Raw genomic sequence first — 24,737 nt, forward strand, 5'->3', positions numbered from 1 at the left:
ATATTGTATACATTTTTTTTAATTACTTGTTTGTATAATAGCTATGTCTTACGAAGATTACAACACAATTGATGAACCTTCAAGTCCAAGTGTTGGTTCTTCAACAATACCTATTGAAATGGAAGAACTAAACCCAACACCAAATCATCCAAATGTGGAAATCATTGGATTTGAAGGTGATGTTGAGAAGGACATTGGCCGAGAAGTTGAAGAAGTGGAAGGAGAAAGCGAACCTTATAAGAAGAAGCAAAGGAAAAAATCATCAGTTATTTGGCAAGAAATGACAGTGGTGAAACTTGAGAATGGGGAAGAAAAAGTGCAATGCAATCATTGCAACTTTAAATTGAAAAAGCAAAAGGATGGCACGACCACACAATATAAAAGACATTTAGACAGTTGCATAAAACGCAGAATCAATCTTTCAGGGCAAAGGAACATTTGTGTGGTTCCATCGACACAAAAATCAGAGAGTGTCAGTGGTGTTCAGAGTTGGAAGTATGATCAAGCAAGGATGAGGGAGGTTATATCTCACATGATTATGGTTCATGAATTGCCATTTTCGTTTGTTGAGTATGAACTCTTCAACATAGTCATGCAATCTGCAAGTCCATATTATGAGCGGATTGGTCGAACAGCAACCACAAAAGATTGTTGGTCAACTTATGAGCTAGAAAAGAAACGAGTACAAGGATTGTTGAATTCAGTTGACAAAATTAGTATCACAACTGACATATGGACATCAAATCAGAACATTCAATACATGGTGATAACTTCTCATTTTGTGGACATGGACAGTAAGTTGCAGAAAAGAGTTCTAAACTTTGTTGAAGTGCTTCCCCCGCATACCGGTACATGTGTTTGTGATGCAATATACAAATGTTTGCAAGGATGGGGTATTGAAGAGAAAGTGTGGACAATCACAGTGGATAATGCTTCTTATAATGATTCAGCTGTGAGGTTGTTGCATGACTCTCTTTCTTTTCATACAACTTTGCCACTAGAAGGTAAGTTGTTTCATGTTCGTTGTTGTGCACACATATTGAACATTCTTGTGCAAGATGGCCTTTCTGAGATTAAGTCTTATCATTGAAAATGTCAGAGATAGTGTCAAGTATATTAGTGCTTCACCTCAACGGTTGCATAGTTTTAATGAGATTTGCAAACAGCTCCAAGTGCCTAACAAGAAGTTGATTTTAGATTGTTGCACTAGGTGGAATGCAACATTTGCTATGTTATCTTGTGCTTTGGATTTCAAGCAAGTATTTCCTCGGTATCAACTTCGAGATCCAAATTACAAATGCTTGCCTTCTGAGGATGATTGGCAAAGGGTTGAAGAGATTTGCTCTTTACTGGTGCATTTCAATGAAGTTACTAAAATTATCTCAGGTAATTTATTATACAGTTCTAAACTTTATACATTTCAATATATATGATTGTTATATAATTATAGTATTTGTTTTTTGAATATAGGTTCTGAATATCCAACAGCAAATTTGTTTCTTCCTGAACTATATAACATCAAAGAAATTCTCGGTCAAAAGTCTGAAAGTGTAGAACCTTGGATGAAAAACATGGCCCAAAGGATGCATCATAAGTTTGACAAATATTGGGGTAGTAGCAATCTATTACTTTCTATTGCTGCCGTTTTAGATCCTAGAAATAAGATGACATTTATCCAATTTGCTTTTCCAGTCATTTATTCTGAAAAGGAAGCTACTACACAAATTGGTATTGTTCGTGATGCTTTGTATGAGTTATACAGGATCTATTTGGATAAACATACAACAGCTTCAAACCAATTAATGGAAAATGATTCTCAAGCAAGGAATACTTCTGTGCAAGGTGTTACTACTGTTTGGAAAGGGAAGGGACCGGCTGTTGAAACTGGGAGATCAAAATTTGAGAAATTTGTGAGAAATGTTGATACTGTCCAACATGTGAAGTCTGAATTGGATACTTATTTACAGGAGGGTGTATATATTTGTGAAGGGGATTCGGTTGAATTTAATGCATTGGATTGGTGGAAGTCAATGAACTTGAAGTTTAGAGTATTATCCAAAATGGCATGTGAAATCTTATCAATTCCAATCACAACGGTTGCTTCAGAGTCAACATTTAGTGCTGGTGGTAGGGTTATTGATACATATCGGGCATCTTTGGGGACCGATACTGTCCAAATGCTACTTTGTGGAAGTGACTGGTTGCGTAACTTATATGATATGAAAAGAAAACCAAAAGTAAGTACTGTCAATTCTTTTATTATATCATTTATTTTCAATACTTTTTATGTCATATAACAATATATTATATATCATTTAATGTAGTTTACTGAAGATGTGAAGACTATATCACTGGAATGAACTTGGAGTTAAGGTATTAAGCTTTTGGGATGATGGATGCAGAATATAAATATATCATGCTTTATGTTTTTATGTTTTGGCCCTGTTTTGGCTTGTAATGTGAGCAGACAAATTATGTGGACTTGGATTTTTATTTTGATATTAGATGCTACGTACGGATGGACTTATTAAGTTATTTGTATTAGTTTTGTTGTTTGTTTGATTACTATTCATGAACATAGATTATTTATTGTTCACGAACGAATTGTGTTCATGAACATGTGCATGTGTTTGTTTATTAAGTGTTCGCGAACATGTTAATGAACGTAAGTGAATATGTTCGTGAACGTGCTTGTTAATGAACATGTTCGCGAACGTGTTTGTTAACGTTAATGAACATGTTCGCGAACGTGTTCACGAACGTTAACAAACACGTTCGCGAACATGTTCGTTAACGTTAATGAACACGTTCGTGAACGTGTTCGCGAACGTTAACGAACACTAACGAACTCTTAACAAACGAACACGAACAGGATTTTCAAAAACCTTAACAAACGAACACGAACACGAACACTCCAAATTCCTTAACAAACGAACACGAACAAGCTCCGTTCGTTTATGTTCGGTTCGTTAACAGCCCTAACAATTACTAGTATAACTTGGTTAAACAATTGATAAACTATCTATGTTAGCAGGAAAACAAAGCACGTGTATTCGAACTTCAAATAATATTTAACGAGGGTTGTCTTTGCTTCCCTCCTACTCCACATACGCAAGCATTCATCTAATGGAGATAGGAGTATAGACTACATATCACTTGTCAAAGTTCAATGTAATTTACCTTTTTCTTTCTCGATATGATAAGCATTATCTTCCATGTGAAAGTCCGACCTCATATTAAGAAAGCTTAAGCCTTGCTATAAACACACTCAGCACCCTGGACAGGTTCAATCGGTCACTGTCCGCATGGGTTTAACTCACTGGTTCAGTATGCAGTATTTAGAAAAAGAGATTAAGATTTGAACCTCGGCAGCGATACTTTTCCTTGTACACAACGACATTTGACCATGTCTGTTAAGTCATTATTAAGTCACCATGATATACATCCTTCTAAATGCTTAATCTGTCGGGTCGAAATATGGAGATCTTTGGGATTGGAGAGAAGGTTCAAATGGTTGCAGTAAGGACCCAAGATTTCTACCCTTATTGGGTGATAATAAACATATAAACAAGATAAAATTCAAGAGGGATCATTACTGACCAGTAGGCAGGCCAGATAATAAAGGCATATAGACAAGCTGCAATAACAGATGAAAGCACTTAATAACTACTTTAACAGTAACATTTGTATGTGTAATTATAGGAACTAAGAAGTCACGTTTCATGCTGGGTTTCCAAGAAACATCTCACAGTTCAACTGGAAAACAACAATTAGAAAAACCAAGAGGAATGCAAGCTCATAGCTATACAACAAAATATTGGTAATCTATGCCCATATTTTGTCATCACCTCCAAACAAAATATATATGAACGATTTTTTTTTTAAAAAAAAATTTTAAAGAATGGTGATTATCCAAATCTAATTTATGCTGGCAGGCTGTAATAGGTGTATCTATATTAACATACCTTTGGTGATTTTATCCTGATTCCATTTTTATCCCAAAAATGACCTCCAAAATGAGTACATACAAAATTTAACGGAGTTAATATGGTATCATAGAGTATCATGCCGGACTCCAAATTAAAAAGTATGTTTAAATTAGTAGTTGTATTAAAAGCGCAGCCGGTAAAATAATTAGTTTATAGGTCAATTTTGATTTATTTGACCATTATTAATTATTTGACTTGGTTAAAAAAATTAATATAAATGTTTGATTTAATTTTTTGTAACTTCAAAATGTTAAAATTCAAAAAGCAATTAGTTTTTTGAGAAAAGAAATTATACCAAACAGTAGGAGTGCAATAGTTATGCTGTGCAACCGAATGTACCATGCGCATGGTGCATACGGTTCAAAACGACGTCGTTTTGACTAAAAACGCGCGTCCCACTTAAAAAAAAAAATCAGGTGCGATTCTCAGCAATAACATTATTGTGGATATATAGTTATGAAATTGTGGATATATAGTTATGAAATTGTGGTTATATAGTTCATTCATTGTGGATATTTAGTTCAATCATATATTGTGAATATTTAGTTCATTCATTGTGGATTTTTACTTCATTCATTGTGGATTTTTACTTCATTCATTCACTGTGGATATATAGTTATGAAATTGTGATTATATAGTTATAAATTTCTGGATATATAAAAATGCTATTGCCGGGAATCGAACCTGATTTCTTTTTTAAGTGGGACGCGCGCTTTTTTAACCAAAACGGCGCCGTTTTGCAACCGTATGCACCTTGCAAGGTGCATTCGGTTGCACAGCATAATTTGCGGTAGGAGTGGGAATAGGCCAGACCCCTTGTAGGGGCCTATGTCCAGGCCTAATTAAAGCCTAGTTAGGCCTAGCTCGTTTAGTAAAAAGGCCAGACTTGAGTCAATTTCAAAGCCTATTAAACTAAACAGGTCAGGCCTATATATACCAGGCTCGGCCTTCAGGCCTACAGGCCTGGCCTATATATATATATATATATATATATATATATATATATATATATATATATATATATATATATATATATATATACACATTATTTAGAATATAACCCCAAGTATATATAATTACCAAACCCTGACCCTGCACCTCCAAAATTTCATTATAAATTATGACTCGTCTATAAACATTGCTGTTAATCCTGTTATAAGTGTTCTTATTGTGTAATTTTTTTATTAACTGTTCTTACTATCATAATATTTAATGAAATGTCACAACTTAATTATGTGAGTTGATTGTTAATTATTTACGATATTATATAGGATAACAAACAATAATACAATTGAATTTATTTCTAAACAAGTTAACGAGCATGTTGAAATCGTGACTTATTTTGTTTTATTTTATATTTATTTGCTATTATGTTTGCATTGTGGTGATATACTTATGTAATTATGTATTAGTTTTGTATTAGGTACATTTCTTATATTATTTAGATATACTAAAGTTTTTAAAAAGTCTTAACATGTAGGCTTTAATAGACTCAAGGTAGGACTTGCTTTGAAGCATTTTTAATGACCTAAATATTAAACAGGCTTTTAAAGAGGCTTCAGGCCAGGCCAGGCTAATTGCAGGCTCAGGCTTGAGCCTAACAAAAAGCCTACATACAGGCTGAGGCCCGGGTCTAGGCCTTAGATTTTCATAACAGGCCCATGCCTAATTTTTCAAAGCTCGGCTCGGCTCGGCCCACTTCCACCCCTACCAAACAGCTATCAACTAATTTACCAAACACTTTACTACAATCAGTTAATATTATCAACTAATTATATCCTCTAATTAACTCAATCAACTAACGATCGTTTATCAAACGTGCCTATAACAACCTTTCTTGAACTATGACAATTTTCCCTAATCTCCTAGGCTCCATCAGTGGGCCAAAGAAAAAATTTGCAGCCCCCACGCTTGAAAATATCTTCCAATAGTCCATTGTTATATTATTAACACATTATGTACCTATAGTTAATAGTTTTTGTATATGTAAACAAATAACTTGATAATTGCTAACACATAATATGATAACTACAGGTACAGAAACTATCAACTGCAAATACATAATGTATTAACTATAAATACAGAATCTGACTTGATAATTGCTGACACATAATATGATAACTACATGTACATAAACTATCAACTACATATACAAAATATGTCAAATATAAATATAAAATTTGAAGGTTATTTTTTGACCAGATCTACAATACAATGTAGACCCTGGTCCATGGTATAATTTGCCTCAAATAGTAGGGTGGGGGTTCGAATCCACCACAAACAATCTGGGCAAATTTTACTTTAATAGAATCAGTAGTACTCAAAAAGAAAAAAATAAACACAATATGCTAGACAAGTTATTCAGTTTCATTTTAGGTACATTGTAGTTTCATTTTATTATGAACACAAAAAATACGAGATTTGTTAAAATTTAACGGCTGTTGTTTCTTTACTTAAAGAAATTGCGCCGTTTGGACCATGGTCTACTATATAACAACCGGGTTCGAACCCACCATAGACAATCTGGAGATGAGCTCCACAAATTTGGTCTAGGATTGGGGTTGGACTCTTTGTGCGCAAAAGAGTACAGTTTAGTGTGGGCTCAAAAAGCTAGGTAGGTTCGATTTACCTCCTCATGGGCCTAGGAGTAGGTTCATGCAATCGTTATGCTATGGACCCGTGTCCAGTATGCATTGTGGACACAGTAACGGTGCCGTTAATAACACCGTTATCTTCCACCATTTTTTAAAAAAAATTCAGACTGCTTTGTTATATGATCATATGTTATTTTATTACTATATGTTCATAATGTCAGAGCTCTGTGTTCATAATTCCATAACTGTACATTCACACTTCCATAACTGTACATTCATAATTTTCTAACTGTACATTCATAATTCAATAACTGTAAATTCATAATTTTCGAAGCTCTATGTTCACAATTTTAGAGCACTATGTTCAAATTTTATCACTCTATGTTAATAATTGTAAGTTCATAATGTCAGAGTTCATAATTCCATAACGTACATTCATAATTCCACAAACAAATAACGCCGTTAACGGTGAGACAAAATCATTCTTTTAACTGAAATGCCGTGTTTTCCTTGAAACAACGTCGTTTTGGACTCGTACCCACAATGCATTGTGGACACAAGTCTACGGCATAGTTTGCGAGGTTCATGAAGTTCAGAATATAGTCCAGCCAGAACATAGTCTAAGTTAGCCTGTTCCAATTTTCCTTTTGAGCTTCATTAAATTCTCATCTGAAGCTATAAGCATTCTAAACCATCCAAAACATTACCTTCAACAGCAACAAAAATCACATGACAACATTGACATAAACAAGGTCGTTTAGACAATCCAAATTAAAGGCTAGTTTATGTCCAAAAAACTAGTACTAAATAAAATTAATAACATTAAAGATAGGTTGTGCATAAAATAAATATAAGTAAATAAATATGTCGTAGTAACTACGCCACCCACATCATCCAAGGTCTGAGGAAGCAAGGTTCAAGAAAACACACATTTGTGCATAAAAACAAACACACTTTCATATTAAAAGTGAAATGTCACTTGTAGAGTGTAGTGAATGATTGGGATATTTTGCTTTTGCTCTCATGCATGAGTGTATGAAATAGCAGTCTTCCAATGCAGACAAACCTGGAGCATGGAAATCATCGTTTTAAAACGTTGTAGAAGAAGAAAGCTCTCTTTATCCAGCTGTGAAAATAACTATTCTAATGCATCACTGAGCCAGTAGTCCCTTGACTCTTGCAGCATCAACAGATTCTAACTACAGTTTGCATCAATCATAAGTGGATATCCTGAATTCAAGTCAATGAAGAAACTTTTTAAGAGAAATAATTTGAAGATTCAAAAAAACGGATAAAGCAAGACAGGTTGCTTTCATAAACTTATTGCTTAAGGTCTTGACACAAGTCATCCTATTGGCTTGTCTCTTCCTGGTTATTACTACAAGAAGAAGAGTGTGATGTGTGAAAGCTCTCCCTATATACATATGTTCCATTTTCTGTTTACTATGATTGTATCACCGAAAGACTAATCCGAAGACCCCTTCCGCTCGCTCTATGGCCAGCGGACCAGCCATTTCCAGTTTCCATTTCCCTCCAGGAGTCCGATTTCATCCCTCAGACCAAGAGCTAATTGTTTATTACCTATTCAACAAGGTGAACTCTCATCCCCTTCCTGCCTGCATCATCACAGATGTTGAGTTTTATAACTATAACCCTTGGGACCTACCTAGTAAGTAATCTTTCATTTCACTCATACGGATTCATGTTCTTAAGTTTTATGGTATTCTCTCTCAAATTGCATTATTAATCATATATGGGTTATAATTTTTTTGCATAAAAATTGTTAAAGAGTTGGCCATCTTTGGAGAGAATGAATGGTTCTTTTTCAGTCCAAGGGATCGCAAGTATCCAAATGGAGTCAGACCTAACAGGACAACGGCTTCAGGGTACTGGAAGGCTACTGGAACTGACAGGCCAATTCTTAGCCCTGATGGATCACAAATTGGTGTGAAGAAAGCTTTGGTGTTCTATATTGGAAAGGCCCCCAGTGGCCTGAAAACTGACTGGAACTTGATGGAGTACAGACTCCCAGACACCTCAATTAAGCCATCAAGACCAAAAGGGTCGTCTATGAGAGTAAGCAATTGCTCTATTATACTAATTAGTAAGCAATCATCGAATTGCAAGAAGAACAATTTTGCCAATAACAAGCTAGATTATCAGCCAATTTTGGCTTATTTGACCATTATTAATTGTTTGACTTGGTTAAAAAAATCAATATAAGTGTTTGGTTAATCAGCTTTTTGTAACTTCAAAATGCTAAAATTCAAAAAGCTGCTCAAAGCAACTTTTTCAATTAGCTTTTTGAGAAAAGAAATTATAGCAAACAGCTAATTTACCAAACACCATTGTATCAGCTAATGTTATCAACTAGTTATACCCTCTAATTAACTCAATCAGCTAACAGCCATTTACCAAACAGGGATTAAGTAATTCATAATATAACTTACCAAGAAACTTTTTACCCAGGAGAAGCCATTGTAGGATATATCACAAAAGCATGATCAACATGTCATCCTGAATATGTTAACCAAATAACACTGCTGGTCTAAGAGCATAGAGTTACTTGATCCTCCTCCTCCATCTGCTCTTCCAACAGAAACTTAGGCCAGAGACTGCATGTACAATCAAGAAAACCAACAAATAAAGCACAAGAGAGACAAATATGAAACACAACAATGATACGAACTGTGTTGTTATAGTATGAACCACAACTTCTCTCAAAATAAATAAATATTAGTATGAATTGTCTGAGAATTTGACCATCTTACAAGAACCTATTATAATTCGTTGCAGTTGGATGATTGGGTACTTTGTCGGGTTCGACAAAAAGGCAACATGTCAAAGAATGCATGGGAGGCTCAGCCAAGTCCCCAAGAATTGCTGCTGAGTTACCTTCCAAATAACGAAAAGCCCCCTTCAGTAAATGATGATCCACTAAGGGACGTACACACACACTATTTGTTAACTAAAGAAAATTCCTTAATATACTCCATGTTTATGCAAGGTCTCATCCCCTTGGAGAACATTCTTAGAGCAGCCTCTCAGTTCAGCAGTGATGGAAAGTATTATACAGGCTACGAACATGAGTCAGGCAAAGTGAACACTCAAGTAACAAACTCTAGCTTGCAGAGTTTCTTCGGATCTTCAAAGAGAAAACATGATGATTTGATCAAGACAATCTCTGATGGGAACAAGAATGAGGATTTTCTGTTAAGCAACATGCTGGCCACCAACCACAGAAACTTCTATAATGAAAATCAGCCTCCAGTTGACACCTTCAGTGAAATCCAATACCAAATGCCATGATGAGCCTAAAGAAGGTTAACATCTCTGCATCATCAGATTGGTCTATACCTACCTTCAATTTACTGCAAAGCTATCATGTTCTAATAATGATCACAAATAACACACGTACTAAATAATATGGTGTAAGATATTCATAAGGTACACAAATCAAATCATCTGAGCACATCACATTGTCACATAAATAATGTCATAGCTTGCTAGCATCAATCAATAAAGTAAAAAAGCCTCATGTGTGCATAACAACCTCATAAAGTCATAATGCAATTTATCTTTTCTACTATTACTTTGCCACATTATCTGCTCTTTCATTTAATTACTTTACTCCAATTGCAAAGTTGAGAGCCTCAATGGGATCATATATTTATGCTGCATCTATCGCAATATGAACATTCATGCAAGTTATCAAACATTTGAGGGAACAGTTAGGGCAAACCTTGTGGCTCAACATCAATCAATTATAAATAATCAAATGCAAGATTCAGCAAGCTACACCTGCGTTTTTCTATAAGTTCAGTTCAAATTTCAAGCTTGAATAGACTGGAATTACCGATTCTATAGCATCTGACTTTATTAGAAACGTTGTTTCCAACTATAGCATGCTGGTACAAATAAATTTAACAATCGGAAACGAACATTCAAAATGCTGAATTGATTACAGATAATTGACAAGAGCGAATAGAACACAGTATAACCTTCTTCTTAGGGGATAGCGTCGACTCTGAAGAATGTGGGCGGCGCTCGTAGTAGTAACGGAAAATTGAAACCGCAGAAGAGAAGAGAGAAAGAGCCGAGAGGAAAGATAGAATCCGCAGGAAATCGCAACCTTGTTCACCGACACCGTAGAAAGCACTTCTCCAGTGGCGGGAGATTTTTGTTTTAGTTGCATTTTATTCACCATTCGCTACTCACCTATTACACTATTTCAAACTACTTTTATTTAAGAAAAGCCTAGCACTCACTATCTACAAATGGAGCGTTATATTGTGCAACCGCGTGAACCATTCACGATTTCAATTCATAATTTTTATATTATAAATTCATAATTTCTATATTGTAAATTCATAAAATTTATATTATAGATTCATAATTTCTAAACCGTAGATTCATAATTTAAATACAGTAGATTCATAATTTCTATACTGCAAATTTGTAATTTATGTATTGTAAATTCATAATTTTTAAATTTTATAGTTATCAAATTATGAACATATAGTTATGTGATTTGTGAATACAAAGTTCAACAATTGTGAATATGAACATCGAAAATTATGAACATATAACTCTATAATTATGAACATATATTTATAAAATTATGAACATATAGCTCTATCACATGTTCACAAATTTAATACTATAGATTCATAATTTCTATACTATAGATTTATAATTTAAATACAGTAGATTCATAATTTCTAAACTGTGCGATTGCAAAGAAAGAATGGAATGTTTGAATGCGAAAGGAAACCGCCTAACGCCGTTAACGTCAATGAAAAAGGATTTTTTTTGGATTTTTTTTTTTAAAATTTGGAACGACATCATTTTGCAACAGTGTACCATGCATGGTGCACACGATTGCACAACATAATTTGCTTCTACGAATGACAAAAGACACCTTTTTACTGTTTGACCTCAATTAAAAAAATTATTACTTTTTTAAGTTGGAAGAAAAAGGGTGAAAAACCTTGTGACCAAGTGGCATAACTGTGATTCTCCCATTTGGAAGAGACACATAACTGTGGCTCTCCCATTTGGAAGAGTCACAAGTTCAAACGCCAGTAAGAGCATTAACTCTTTGTGTGTTTCAAAAAGTATATATGGATAGATACTCTATTGACTCAATAATATTAAAAAAAAAAAAAAAAAAAAAAAAAAAAAAAAAAAAAAAAAACAGAGCGTATTAAGTAGTAAAGATTGGATGTGATAAAATGTGAGTTTTTTACTTTCACTGTTTAACCCTCCCTAATAATTGGTCCTCTTCTAACCCTTTTTTTTTTTTTTTTCCTGTATGCATAATAATTGAATAATACATGTTATTCGATCGGACCTGGTAATTGGTATAGTGGTATACTGTACATTTTACTGCGATGCAACAATTTATCCTTCCACGTTCCATCTACCTTATTCACAAGAAAGAAGAGAAAAAAACAGTGGAAAGTGATCCAAATCCCCAATCTACATAAAGCAATAGTTTTAGGTTTAACTAGATGCTCAACAATGAAATTATTGACAGGATTTATCTATGGAAAAAATCATGGTACACAAACGAATAGTGAGAGCAGGAAAGACAGAACGATTACACGATGAAAGTCAGTTGTGTTCTCTGATGGGTCTCCAGGATCGACCAAACTTCTGCTTTTGCTTCTCCTGCATCATCGGAACTTTGTCTTCTTTTCTTTTGTTGCTACAATCATTAGGAATTTCTTGTTTCCAACAACATTGTGCTGAAATGACTTTTCTTAGCTATCAAATGCTTCTCCGGCCATGTAATGCTTCCGCACCATCTTTCTGTACTCTGCAACAAAAGGTTTAAGAAGGCATTACACTGCAAAGATATGTAGACTAAGCTCTTGACACCATTGGCATGCAATTCTCGAAACAGCAGCAATTATCTAGCTCTAGAGACTTGATGGAACTGAAATAAGCACATGCATGCTTTGTGTAATGTAAATACATATTTCACTCAATTTTAAGCTAAGAACAAACAATTAATTAATAATGTCCCATGCAACAAAAACCATAATTTGCATACTAGATGAGTAAGTTACAAGCAATCTGCCACCAACTTTTTGCAGCATTCCAATCTGAAGTTATATATTCCTTAAAATATTACATCCATCATAATTATTAATCATCTCCTTCAACTGTACAACCCATACCTTGTCTAAACTCTAAAGAAATGTGCATATCTCAACTTTTGTATGTAGGGGATCAAAGTTGAGAGAGGGTCAAGCTGTAAATTTTTAAATTGAAGAGTAACTGGATAACGCTTATTGTCATGCACTGGTGGCACATAAAATATTTAGGTTGTTAACAACCCTGACCTAAAACATGACCTTCCAAGGTCAATTATGATAACAGAAAATGGAACACTGACCTTCTTGGTTCTTCCAAAGTGCAGCAGCAGAGCTGTTAAGAGGGCTTTCAGTGTTTGGTTCTGCATATAGAAAGTTAGAATCAGGCAAAGGAGCATAGTCCAACAAAACGATGAAGGTACAGCAATGCTCCAAACCTCCTAATAAACTCTGGATGGAGAGAAGAATGGTTCTGCAATCATAAGCTGAAGACCATTTGTCCTGCATGATTTATCAATACCATTCTGAAATCTGAAGAAATTAAACTTGGATGATAAATTTATAGAAAGATACCAAGATGATTCATACCTGAAGGATATCTAAACAAATATTTCCGTACTGGTCAACATTTGGGTGGAAGCACATTGTCTCAAACTTTACTTGAGGTGGCTTGAAAGGATAATCAAGGGGAAAGTGCAAAGAGAGTTTGTACAATAGACCCTCATACATTGTTCCTTTTCCACCTTCAATAGTGCCAATCCAAGTAAAGATGCTCTCCCCTTCAGGGAAAGCAGATACATCAAGGTCTCCTCCTGTCATCTACGCAAGAAAAAGCCACTCTTCAGTTACTTACTAAACAGCTTGAAATATGTAAACAACAAAAATTGAAAACACAACACTTAAAATTTATGGAGTATTCACACAATATGATCAAATCTAAACTAAACAGGTGACAAAGAGCATTTTTAAATAAATAAAAATAAAATCAATCTAAGAAAAAGATTCAACGGTTTTCACTGTTTCCTTTTTTCTTGGCAAGTAATCAATCACAAGAAAGCACAGCAATTAATTCAGGAGCATCTTTCTTTAACTACAACTGTAATGTTTAATTACCAATAAGGCAATAATAACGAACAATCGAACATACCAGCATATACAATACAGACAAATACGGAGTATACAACAGAGATAGAAGTAGAGAAGATGTACCATTAAAGCCATGAGCTCCTTCTGCAACCTGTATAACAGCAAAAATTCATATAAATTCATGAAATTCGACTCCAAACTCACACGAATTAACTTCAGAAAATCACGGAGTAGAAAATAAGCCAAGTATAGGATGGTGAATTCGACCTCTGCGTTACGGAAACAGTATCGACGGGGGTAGGAGACGCCTTGAGTTGCTTGGACGATCGTTCCCGAGCGCGATGATCATCCGACAGATTGTCCGTTCGCCGATCGCCTCGAGGCTCCATCGCCGACGAGTTTCGAGGAGAAAAGTGAAAAGCGCAGGCGAAATGAGATCGCAAAATGGATGGGAGGGAGGGAGGGAGGAAAAATTAGTTAGTCGGAGAGAGGGAAGAGAAGGGGCAGCGGGAGTCGCAGTCGTTAACTAAAATGCGTAGTGGGTGATGAGGGGATGTTAGGAAATTATTATTATTATTATTATTATTATTATTATTATTATTATTATTATTATTATTATTATTATTATTATTATTGTTATTGTTATTGTTATTGTTATTGTTATTATTGTTATTATTATATTATTATTATTGTTATTATTGTTATTGTTTTTGTTATTGTTATTGTTATTGTTGTTATTATTATTATTATTATTATTATTATTATTATTATAGTAAATACCCAAAATGGTCCCTCGACTATAGCTAAATTCACAAATTGATCATCGACTTTCAATTTCAACCAATTAAGTCCTTAACTTTTTAATTTTAACACGATTTGGTCCTTCGTCTATTTGACCGATTGTTGACCGTGATCTTTGAGGATATAAATGTAATTTCACATGCAAAGCTCAAGAAAAGAGCTGACAACGCTGTTTCGGAGGGAGAAGTGCTTCTCCGCTTGCTGCTTGGGGATCACGAGCCGGTTTAGCTTAGAGAACTCTCTTGGAGGTGACAACGCCATTTCGGAGGCGAAGTGTTTCTCCGCTTGCTGCTTGGGGATCACGAGCCGGTTCAGCTTGCCTACGTCGCTTGGAGTCACGGCTTTCTCGAAGAGCTGCTCTAGGGACTTCGTCGATCTATCAATCAAAAGCTATAATATCTCCGGCATGGGGTGCAGCGCTAGTCAGATCTCGATCAATCTCACACGTGACCTCCTGTACGTGCACCCCAACTCTAACGCCCTAGTGGTTAGCATAGAGATTATTACGCGCAACTATTACAAAGGATCGGAGAGAGCTATGCTCCTCCCTAACTGTCACTTTAGAATGGCCGGCGACGCGATTCTCATGTCCAACAAGAAGCGCGATTCGGTTCGGGCTAAGTACTGGCTTATGCACGTGGTTCGCACGCACAGGGGCACCTACGACAAAACCTACTGCTAGTTTACGAGCAAGAAGATCCGCAAGGGAAATTCGAAATCAATTCAACCTCTCAAAAGACCGCTGGCGAAGCCCTCAAATCCAACATAACCATAATCGGCCCGCTCATTCTCCTAGCGTCGAAGCAGCTCCTCTTCCTCTTCACCTTAATCGACCGGAAAATCTTCGATCCCAAATGGAAACCCTACATTCTCGACTCCAAACAGGCCTTCGAACACTTCTGTATCAACATCGGCGGCCGCACTGTCATTGACGATCTCTAGAAGAACCTACAGCTCTCGTTGGAACACGTAGAGGCCTCCAGGATCACGTTACACCGTTTCGGAAACACGTCGTCTTCTTCGCTCTGGTACGAACTCAACTACATTGAATCCAAAAGGAGGATGAAGAAAGGCGACCGGATTTGGTAGATTGCTTTCGACAGTGGATTCAAATGTAACAGTGCGGTCTAGAAATGCAACCGGAACCTTAAAAAACCGACGATGGACCATGAAATTACATATATATACATATATATATATATATATATATATATATATATATATATATATATCCTAAAAAATAACAGTCAACAAACAGTCAAATAGACGGACGACCAAATCGTGTTAAAATTGCAAAGTTAAGGACTTAATTGGTTGAAATTGAAAGTCAATGATCAATTTGTGAATTTAGCTATAGTTGAGGGACCATTTTGGGTATTTATTATTATTATTATTATTATTATTATTATTATTATTATTATTATTATTATTATTATTATTATTATTATTATTATTATTATTATTATTATTATTATGGTGATTATGATGATAAAGATTAAGATTAAGATTAAGATTAAGATTAAGGTTAAAGTTAAGGTTAAGGTTAAGGTTAAGGTTAAGATTGTTATCGTTATCGTCATCGTCATCGTCATCGTCATCGTCATCATTATTATTATTATTATTATTATTATTATTATTATTATTATTATTATGAAAAAGTACACTTTTCGTCCCTAAGTTATAGGGTAATTGTCGAATTCGTTTCTGAGTGTTGGTCCTCACTTTTCGTCCCTAAGTTACATTGGCGTTGCACTTTTCGTCTCTGAGTTATATTGTAATTGTAAGTGTTGGTCATATTCACTTTTCGTCCCTAAGTTATCATTGGCGTTGCATTTTTCGTCTCTTTAATAATAAAACATTCACTACTACAGAACATAGTTACTACCGCAGTTTTTTATACACATACATGGTTTTTTTCGAAGTGTCGCGTGTGTAAGTAAATCTTTTCGTCCCTTCAAGCTGCGAAATTTGTTTTGTATGCGCATTGCAGCAACATGTAAAGGTTCATTATTTTGTCATGCTCTGTTATTCCTCACAACAAGCTGAAGTGAAAGGGCACGCTCATCTGATAAGGCATTCTTCTAAATGATTGGACTCTGAAAACTTGATGAATGCGAGCAGCTGCTTGGGTTGCATTTCCGATAGCAGCTAGTGAGTCCTTTAATGACAGTCCATAAGGCCAATCACCATCATTAAGAGGAGTAGCAGCCCGTTCAGAAACCACACGGATAGCGTTTGCCCAATAAGAATCTCCATTTATATCCTCTTTATTTTCTTTCAACTCAAGGGATGAAAGGTGGCCTGGGTACTTGCTTCTGCAAGATAGCCAGCAAGTCCGTTGTGCCCATTGCTTGATGCTAAGTCAACACGTGAGGAAAACTAAAGCGATATGGAAAACTACCATCCGCTCTTTGATGTAGTAAAAGAAAACAAAAAAGAACATTCAGAAACAGGTCAAACACAATGAACTGCAGCATCTAATTAAAGAAGCTGATTCATCGCTATTGCTCCGTGGTTGTTTTGCATAAATATTGGGAATTGAATATTTTAAAATAGTAATGAGTAAAACTGAATGGATATATGCTTTCAAAAAAAATGAATGGATATATTGTGAGGGAATTGAATATTTTGAAAAACAGCTAGCCTACTGATGAGCTATAGGTGAGTGCGGATTTGGATGCGTAACAAACAGATGGGATTTGACTATTTGAGAAGACGCGGCGCTCTGTAGCTGTTGCAAACACTGGCTTCTGCATAGCGATAATATACGTGTCCTTTCATCACATCTTCACCAACCAGGAGGTTCAAGATTTGGTGAGATACTGCGTGGATGAGTACTGGGTGAAGCCGAGTGCCCTGCACAAGTGAAGAAGAAAGCAATCACAAGAAATGACCCTTTTAACCTTTCACTAACCCCTAACAAACAAATAATTAACGGAAGGACCAATACTGGAACAAATCTGATAGTCAAAGGTCTTTTTTGTCCAAATTAAAAGACAAGGATCAATTTTGGAAAATCACAATAGTCGGAGGACCATTGCTGGAATTAACTCTATACACTTTCTACGACAGTTTTGGAAACCGTCGTATATGTTAACTATATACGACGGTTAAACAACTGCCGTGTATGTCAACTATATACGACGATTATGTAAAATACCGTCGTCTATTAAGTGATGTAATATAACATAATATATTAGACGTCGATTATTTAAAAATTGTCGTCTATTAAGTGACATAAAAAAATTAATTAAGGTATATACGGCGGTTATTTGAAAAACCGTCGTCTATTAAATGACGTAGTATAACAAATTACATTAATAAACATCAAGTTCATAAACTCTATAGGGACGGGGACGGGGAATGGGAAGAAAGTCGGGGGCAGGAATGGGTGTATGTCCCCCGCCCCCACCCCGCCCCATTGACATCTCTACTTGTCCATGTTTGATGCATTCTCAATATATGAACTTTCTATAACAATATCTCATCAAAGGTAACAAACTCTCTAACAATATAGAACATTACATCAATATGCTTGGTTTTGGCATAATATACTTGATTTTTAGCATAAAAGATGGCACTCTGACTGTCACAATGTAACTCAACTCTACCTTGCTCAATACCCATTTCCTAAATAAACTTGAGAGCCACAAAGCCTCTTTAGATACCTCAGTCACAACTTTGTATTCTACCTCACTTGTAGATAAAGCTACAATGGACTAAATTGATGATCTCCAACAAACATGACCACCACTAAGAGTCACTACAAGAAATCTTTCATTCCCGACGAAAATTTTAATGACGCTCTAGAAAACGTCGCTAAATATAACAATTTGTGACGATATATTAAATAACGTCACTATATATTTTGGTAGAGACAATAATTTTCTTTGGTAATATTTGCTGACGAAATATAATTTTTTTGTCAGTAAAGATATAGAATCAATGACGTTTTATAATAAACGTCCCTAAATGTTGTATTTAAAAAATTAATTTTAACACAAAACGTCAGGAAAAATGAATATTTTTGCGGGAAAACTATTTATCCTTTGGCACTATTTTATACACAAAATTTTCACAAATCTTCCTCATTTACTCCAGTGAACCCTCTTTGTCTCCCAGTCAACCAGTATTACTCTCTTTGTCTCTCAATCTCCGTCTCTCGCAAACCCTAAAATCCTAATCGCAAATTGCAAATTGCAACCCTCTCTGCTTCTCTCCCTCGCTCCGTCTCTTAATCTCTCAAAAGACTGTCATAGCCCGCCAGCCCTCTCGCCTGTCGCCACTCAAGCGCTCGCTGCCTCGCCGGTCGCCGCTCAAGCGCTCGTTGCCTCACCGCCTCATTGCCCTCACCCGTTGCAGACTCTTGGTTCTTCACTTCTTCGAAGTTCCAACTATCAAGGTAAGTTATTAACTTGCATACTAATTTTATAATTTTCATTTGATTATTTGTTCACTTTGATTGTTTAATTTATATTAAGAAAATCACACAGATGTTTATTTTTAAAAATTTGCAGTGTTTCTCTAGTGGCTTAAATGTTGACATTGGAAGAATTTTTAGTTTGCAGGTTTAGTTTTTGTATTCTTGTTCACTTTGATGAGTTAATAACTATTGGAATAGCTTTTGTTGAAATAAAAGAATGTTTTTGTTCCTCATGTGTTTGTGAAAATATCTCACTAAATATGTGTTTTGTGCCCACGAGCTATATGTATCCTGTCAATGTAAGGTAAGAATAAATAAGCTATGATTTTTATTATTTTTTTCTTACATTTGCTAATGGTACTGGTTGTCAAGTACTTGAGCAGTATTTAGCTATGAATTCCTGATTGTTCTGCTTTATTTGTTCATGAATCAAGAAAAGATAAAGTGGGGTTTAGGCAGTTGACATATCACCTTCAGTAGCTTATGACCTGATACAGGTAGTGGTGAACAATGTTATAATTTTTGTAATTTATAATGTGTGTTGGAGTTATATCTATTAATTTCTCACTCAGGTTTCCAAATTATTGGGTTTTGCAGGAGTCAGTGATGCATTCTGCCTCATTCTGTTGTGATTATCAGTTCGAATCATAGAACATTTGTACTACATTGAGATGGTATTCTAGGCAAAGGTCAATACTTTACCCAGTCTTGTTCTTGGTTTGCTAGATTATCCAATTTACAAAAGTTGTTTTTTATTGTTTATAGCTGGTGTTGCATTGAAAGAGGAACATTGAGTTTTAATTTAATTATTTAAGGATTTAGGTAGTTAAAATATCAAACAATACTGGTAATAAACTAATGATGATAGCCATTGTGGTGGTGGACTCTCTAGGTGCCTTCAGTGCTTTCTGTTGTAGTTGCTTAGAGTGTTTGATAATTGGGAAAAAAATATTCCCCTATAATTGGGGTTGAAAATAAGGAGTAGATAAATTATGTATAACTTGCGGTTAATTTGGATTTTCATCTATAATTGAGTTATGAGAAGTGTTTTTTTTTTTTTTTCTCCTTGGAAAGTTGCTAACCAAATATTTTCAGATGTTTCAACCTGCAAAGTCAATTTGATCATAACAAATAAAAACTTATACATGTTTTAGTGTTACTAAGAACATAATATCAGATGCGCTATTAACATATATCAAATAAAAACTGAACTGATTGTGATAACCAGACTATGGTATTCTAGCATATATTAAGTATTACTTTAAGGGCATAGAGGAAGTGTATGCACAAATAATAAACAGATGCTGATTATTAGTTTATGAGACCAGTTAATTGTCATTGCTATTGGAATTTTAATGTATATTTCTTTTGCGAAGCTAGGCAAAGACTTGTCTTAGATTGATTTTTGTTATTTATCAGTTATTGATGCTTTTAAAAAAAATCATATTAATTGTTATATGTATATACCTTTGTTACTCTGCTTTGGTGATTGTTTGGGTATGTCAAGCACAGAATTTTATAGCATTATTAGAGTAACATGTGATGTCAATAATTTAGATAAGGAACACAAGAACAGCCAACCGCGCACACTGGGCAATTCACAGGCTACAAGCTAATACCTGGATCAAATTTTTTGCCATTAGCTGGTGGAAATGCAAAATTTCTAAGAAGAGCTGCTTTCTTAAAACATAACCTTTAGGTTCTTTGGTTAGTCTTCCCTCCATACATGATAAGCATATATACCTCATCTATCTAATTATGCATTTGACTTACATACATTTTTTTCCAATGATATAGATGGCATGGATGCTTCAGCGGCATATGTGGCAAGCTTGTTGGCTATTGAGCCTCCTGATAGTGAGTTTTTATCTCACAGTTCTAGAAATATAATTCCTGCCTAAAGATATTTAGATTGAGTGACTATCCTGGAAAGTTTCTTAAATGTTTTAGTATCTTTCCTAATGCCTTCTTCATTTTTAATGTCTTTGCTGAGTTGCAGGTTCCATATGACAGTATGACTCCTCTGCAAGCTTCCCTTGGGGTGAGACTGGTCAGTAGCAACAAGTAAATTGAAAATAGCTCAAGTCTCGTGTGGTTGGAGGCATACAGTTGCTTTTACTGAAAGGCAAAATGTCTATTCATGGGGGAGAGGAATAAATGGACAGCTAGGCCATGGCAAATCTGCTTACAAGTAACAGTAATAATCCAGTAAAGATTATTGGGAAAATAATTTCTTAGACTAGCTGAAATTGAGATACATATGCGGCATCGGTACTGATGAGTTAGAATGAATTTGTTAGAAAATTTTCAGAATTGGATAAGTAGTTGTGTGGCCTGAAATGTGAACTAATAATGTTAATTTTGTATTGTTTTGAATTGTGAAGGAATGCCCCAACAATCATACAATCTTTGAGTGTGGATAGATCAAGTGGACAACTGATTGAAGCTTCAAATTTTGATCCATCATCAGGTTACGTGACAGACGAAATTAAACTGCCAGTCTCCGCATATACATTTTTGGTGTTTTTAGTTAGTTTTGTGATTTACAAAATAAGCTACTTATTTAACTTTTGTAGATGCTTTCGCTTGATTTTCTTTTTAATTCAACATTCTTGAAAGATTATAGCTGGCATTGTCTATTTCTTTATTTCAAATATTTGTATCATATTACATCCTTGTAATTCAATATTATACTATGAAAAATACTTCTTCTATTTTGAACATTTAATTGATGCTAAAATATTTTATTTTCAATCACATGAAATTGTTCTGTAAATCTTTTTATATACAAATATATGTAAATTATCATCAATTATTTAAAAAATTGCATATATCTCCAAATACAAACATACTATGTTGTAGAATGCTTGTTATCCATATCACTAGCATAATCAGAATCCACATATCCCATGAGTGCAAGCTCACTCATTGACTCCTAAACACAATACCATACTCCATAGTGCTCCTTAAGTACCGAAGAATCCACTTAACTATCTCCCAATGATGCTTCCTAGGTTTAGACATGTATTTACTAACTTGGATAACAACATGAGCCAAATAAGGTCGAGTACAAACAATTGCATACATTAAGCAGTCAATTGCATTGCGTAGGAAACCGCATTGCGTAGGAAACCTTTGTCATATCTCCAATCTCACTAACTGTCTAGGGACGCTAACTAGATGAGAGCTTAAAATGATTAGCCAAAGGAATGCTAACCAGTTTATACTGACTCATCCCAAACATGTCAAGGATCTTCTCAATATAACTCTGTTAAGATAGCCACAACTTCCTCACACCATTATCTCTACGAATTTCCATGCCAATAATTTTATGTGGAACAAAAACATAGCCAGAACAATCATTAACTCATAAGTGATCAAAACTCACTGGATTACTTGACCAAACTTCCTCAGAAATCTTACCACCAAGTGATGTATGTGTGATATATTGATCAAATAACAAGTTATGCTCACTGCTTCTACCCAAAAACACTTAGAGAGCCCAACATTCAATCTGAGACACCTTGCTCTCTTAGTAATGGTTTTATTAAGCTGCTCAACAACCAACATCACCATTATGTTATGGTGTCTTATGCACTATATAGTGCCTATTAATTTCATGCTCTGCACAGAATTTATGATTTTGTTTTTTTATATTCTATCACATTGTCATATCTCAAGTACTTGATTTTTCTGCCAGTCTCAGCCTTCCACAACTTGAATTTCGTAAACACTTCATATTTCTGTTTCAAGAAGGGAAAATTATAATTTATTCCCCTTCATATTATGTCAATTATCAATGTCACTCCTGAATTATTAGTGGTGTAAATGTTGCCCTTCAATTTTCAAAATAGTACATATATTGCCCCTCCCGTATGATACGAGAATAAAATTGAGGGGCAAAATTTACACTACGGGAGGGGCAATATATATACCGTTTTGAAAATTGAAAGGAAACATTTACACCACTAATAATTCAGGAGTGTCATTGATAATTGACATATTATGCAGGAGCATAAATTACAATAGTGGGTCCCCAAACATCAGAATGCACACAATAAAAAACTCATCCAATTTTATGTTTCTAGTAGAAAAATCGACTCTGGACTGTTTCCCAAAGACACATAACTCACAGAAATCTAGCTTACAACATTTAACACATTTTAACATGTTCCTTTTATGTAATTCAAACAAACCGTGTTCACCAAGATGACCCAAATGTAAATGCCACAACCTAGTTGTATCACCACTAAACTCAACAAAATTGCCCAACAACCTATAAATGTTTCCTGTAGTCCTTTTCCCTTTCATCACAGTTAGAGCACCCTTACTGACTTTAATGATTTCCATATCATTTTCAAATTTATGAATAAAACTATTAGCATGCAGATTAATAAGAGAAATTAGCTTCTTAGTTAACCTCAGTATATGTCTACATAATGCAAAATTCTGATATACCATCATACATATGAATGTCAACATCACCAATACCCACAATATTATGATATTTATTTTCACCCAGAAAAATAGAACCAAAATTACCTTACATGTAGGATGTGAACCACTTTCTTTAGGCGTAATATGATAGGAACATCCAGAATCCAAGCATTTGACAACTGAGATGACGAAACTACTAGGACATCACCTTCACTATAATTTGATTCATCACCCTGCACCACATTCACGACATCTTATTGTTTCTTCAACCTTAGATAGTTTCTTTTCATGTGCCCAAACTCCTTGCACTTGTAACACCGAATCTTCTTATTATTTATGGACTCAGACCTGGATTCTATCATCCCATAATTATCATTTCCTTGCTTCCTTCCACGATCTTGATTTCACTTAGCATACAAACTATCACCAACAATGTCTTCCCTAACATTCTATCTAAGTTGATTTTAAGCAAGTAGAGCTACAAAGGTTTCATTAACTTTGATCGTGACTTTTCCTTATGTAACAGTAGTCACCAGGTGTTCAAAGAAAAGTGGCAGTGAACATAACAAGATCATCACCATGTATTCATCTTCAATCTCAACATCAAGTTTGGCCAAATCTGAGATTATATGTTTGACACCCCAAAAATCCACATTCCATTCATGGATTAATTGAGTAATTAATCCTATTTTTACTTGAGAAATTAATTCTTAAAATCCTGATTTTTAATACTCAAGGACTAGTATTTGACTAGTCAATCTTTAAGTTGTGTTGTACCTTGAGCTTTGAGGGGAGTTCCCTTGTTCCTTACACTTTCTAGAGCTTAGTAAGGGTATTCTTGACTTTGCACCAAGAGTTAGTATTGTAACCTAACCTAGAAGACTTCTTCATTTCATTCCTTACAATTCCTAGAAAATTTCTCTATCTTCTCTCTAGAAAAGAGGTGTAGCTTATTCTCCAAGCTAAGTTGAGACCCTTGTCAAGATTTCAAGTTTGCTTCCAAGATTCAACCTTTCACCTATTTGGGCATCTAGGAGGGTAAGATCTAAGGTTATCTTGTCTTTTTGGTTCCATCTTAGTTGTCTTTTTCTTAAAGGTAGGATCTTTATGATCTTTTGGTTTGATCTTGAAGTGGGTTTGAGAAGTAAGCCTTGTAAGAAGCTTGTTGGGGGTAAAGTGAAGTCTTTTGGTCTACAAGAGGTAACCCATGCTCTACTAAAACCTAATTTGCTTACCTATATGTGATTTCTTGGATTCTACTTGTTCTTTACTATGAAATGTGAGGGTTTATGCATTTGTCTTGTGA

The 24,737-nt window shown here is 34.9% G+C and overlaps 3 protein-coding genes and 2 long non-coding RNA genes across 12 annotated transcripts; 3 read left to right on the forward strand and 2 right to left on the reverse strand.

Annotated features, from left to right (window-relative positions):
- The first annotated feature begins 236 nt into the window (after nt 1–236).
- LOC109162281 (zinc finger BED domain-containing protein RICESLEEPER 2-like) lies at nt 237–2,391 on the forward strand. The gene is made up of 3 exons (XM_019311004.1): nt 237–1,386; nt 1,471–2,237; nt 2,325–2,391. The coding sequence occupies exons 1-3, from the start codon at nt 1,059–1,061 to the stop codon at nt 2,358–2,360; spliced, it is 1,131 nt and encodes a 376-aa protein (XP_019166549.1). The 5' UTR covers nt 237–1,058; the 3' UTR covers nt 2,361–2,391.
- A 1,117-nt stretch (nt 2,392–3,508) lies between these two features.
- Nucleotides 3,509–9,475, reverse strand: LOC109162236. The gene is made up of 3 exons (XR_002051044.1): nt 9,034–9,475; nt 7,650–7,813; nt 3,509–3,637 (listed from the first exon to the last, which is right to left on the reverse strand). It is a non-coding gene; the product is annotated as an uncharacterized LOC109162236 (long non-coding RNA).
- LOC109162232 (NAC transcription factor 29-like) lies at nt 7,997–10,161 on the forward strand. Its single transcript, XM_019310952.1, has 3 exons — nt 7,997–8,252; nt 8,373–8,659; nt 9,380–10,161. Exons 1-3 carry the CDS (start codon nt 8,078–8,080, stop codon nt 9,890–9,892), a joined length of 975 nt encoding a protein of 324 aa, XP_019166497.1. The 5' UTR covers nt 7,997–8,077; the 3' UTR covers nt 9,893–10,161.
- Nucleotides 10,162–12,035: 1,874 nt separating this feature from the next.
- Nucleotides 12,036–14,311, reverse strand: LOC109162234 (probable ubiquitin-conjugating enzyme E2 C). 4 transcript variants are annotated; one of them, XM_019310956.1, is made up of 7 exons: nt 14,038–14,311; nt 13,894–13,921; nt 13,273–13,503; nt 13,122–13,185; nt 13,035–13,046; nt 12,769–12,807; nt 12,318–12,404 (listed from the first exon to the last, which is right to left on the reverse strand). In XM_019310956.1, exons 1-6 carry the CDS (start codon nt 14,157–14,159, stop codon nt 12,800–12,802), a joined length of 465 nt encoding a protein of 154 aa, XP_019166501.1. In that variant the 5' UTR covers nt 14,160–14,311; the 3' UTR covers nt 12,318–12,404; nt 12,769–12,799. The 4 variants fall into 4 exon arrangements, with proteins under 4 accessions (XP_019166500.1, XP_019166498.1, XP_019166499.1 ...); XM_019310955.1 differs by having other exon boundaries at nt 12,036–12,807; XM_019310953.1 differs by lacking the exon at nt 12,769–12,807 and having other exon boundaries at nt 12,036–12,404; nt 12,987–13,046; nt 14,038–14,306.
- Nucleotides 14,312–18,663: 4,352 nt separating this feature from the next.
- LOC109162235 lies at nt 18,664–21,466 on the forward strand. 5 transcript variants are annotated; one of them, XR_002051039.1, is made up of 8 exons: nt 18,664–18,973; nt 19,089–19,139; nt 19,434–19,491; nt 19,592–19,683; nt 20,552–20,701; nt 20,792–20,851; nt 20,994–21,265; nt 21,379–21,466. It is a non-coding gene; the product is annotated as an uncharacterized LOC109162235 (long non-coding RNA). The 5 variants fall into 5 exon arrangements; XR_002051042.1 differs by having other exon boundaries at nt 20,994–21,191; XR_002051043.1 differs by having other exon boundaries at nt 20,994–21,185.
- Nucleotides 21,467–24,737: the final 3,271 nt, after the last annotated feature.

This window comes from Ipomoea nil, unplaced genomic scaffold, assembly GCF_001879475.1.
Source record: "Ipomoea nil cultivar Tokyo-kokei standard unplaced genomic scaffold, Asagao_1.1 scaffold2928, whole genome shotgun sequence".
NCBI classification, from domain to species: domain Eukaryota; kingdom Viridiplantae; phylum Streptophyta; class Magnoliopsida; order Solanales; family Convolvulaceae; genus Ipomoea; species Ipomoea nil.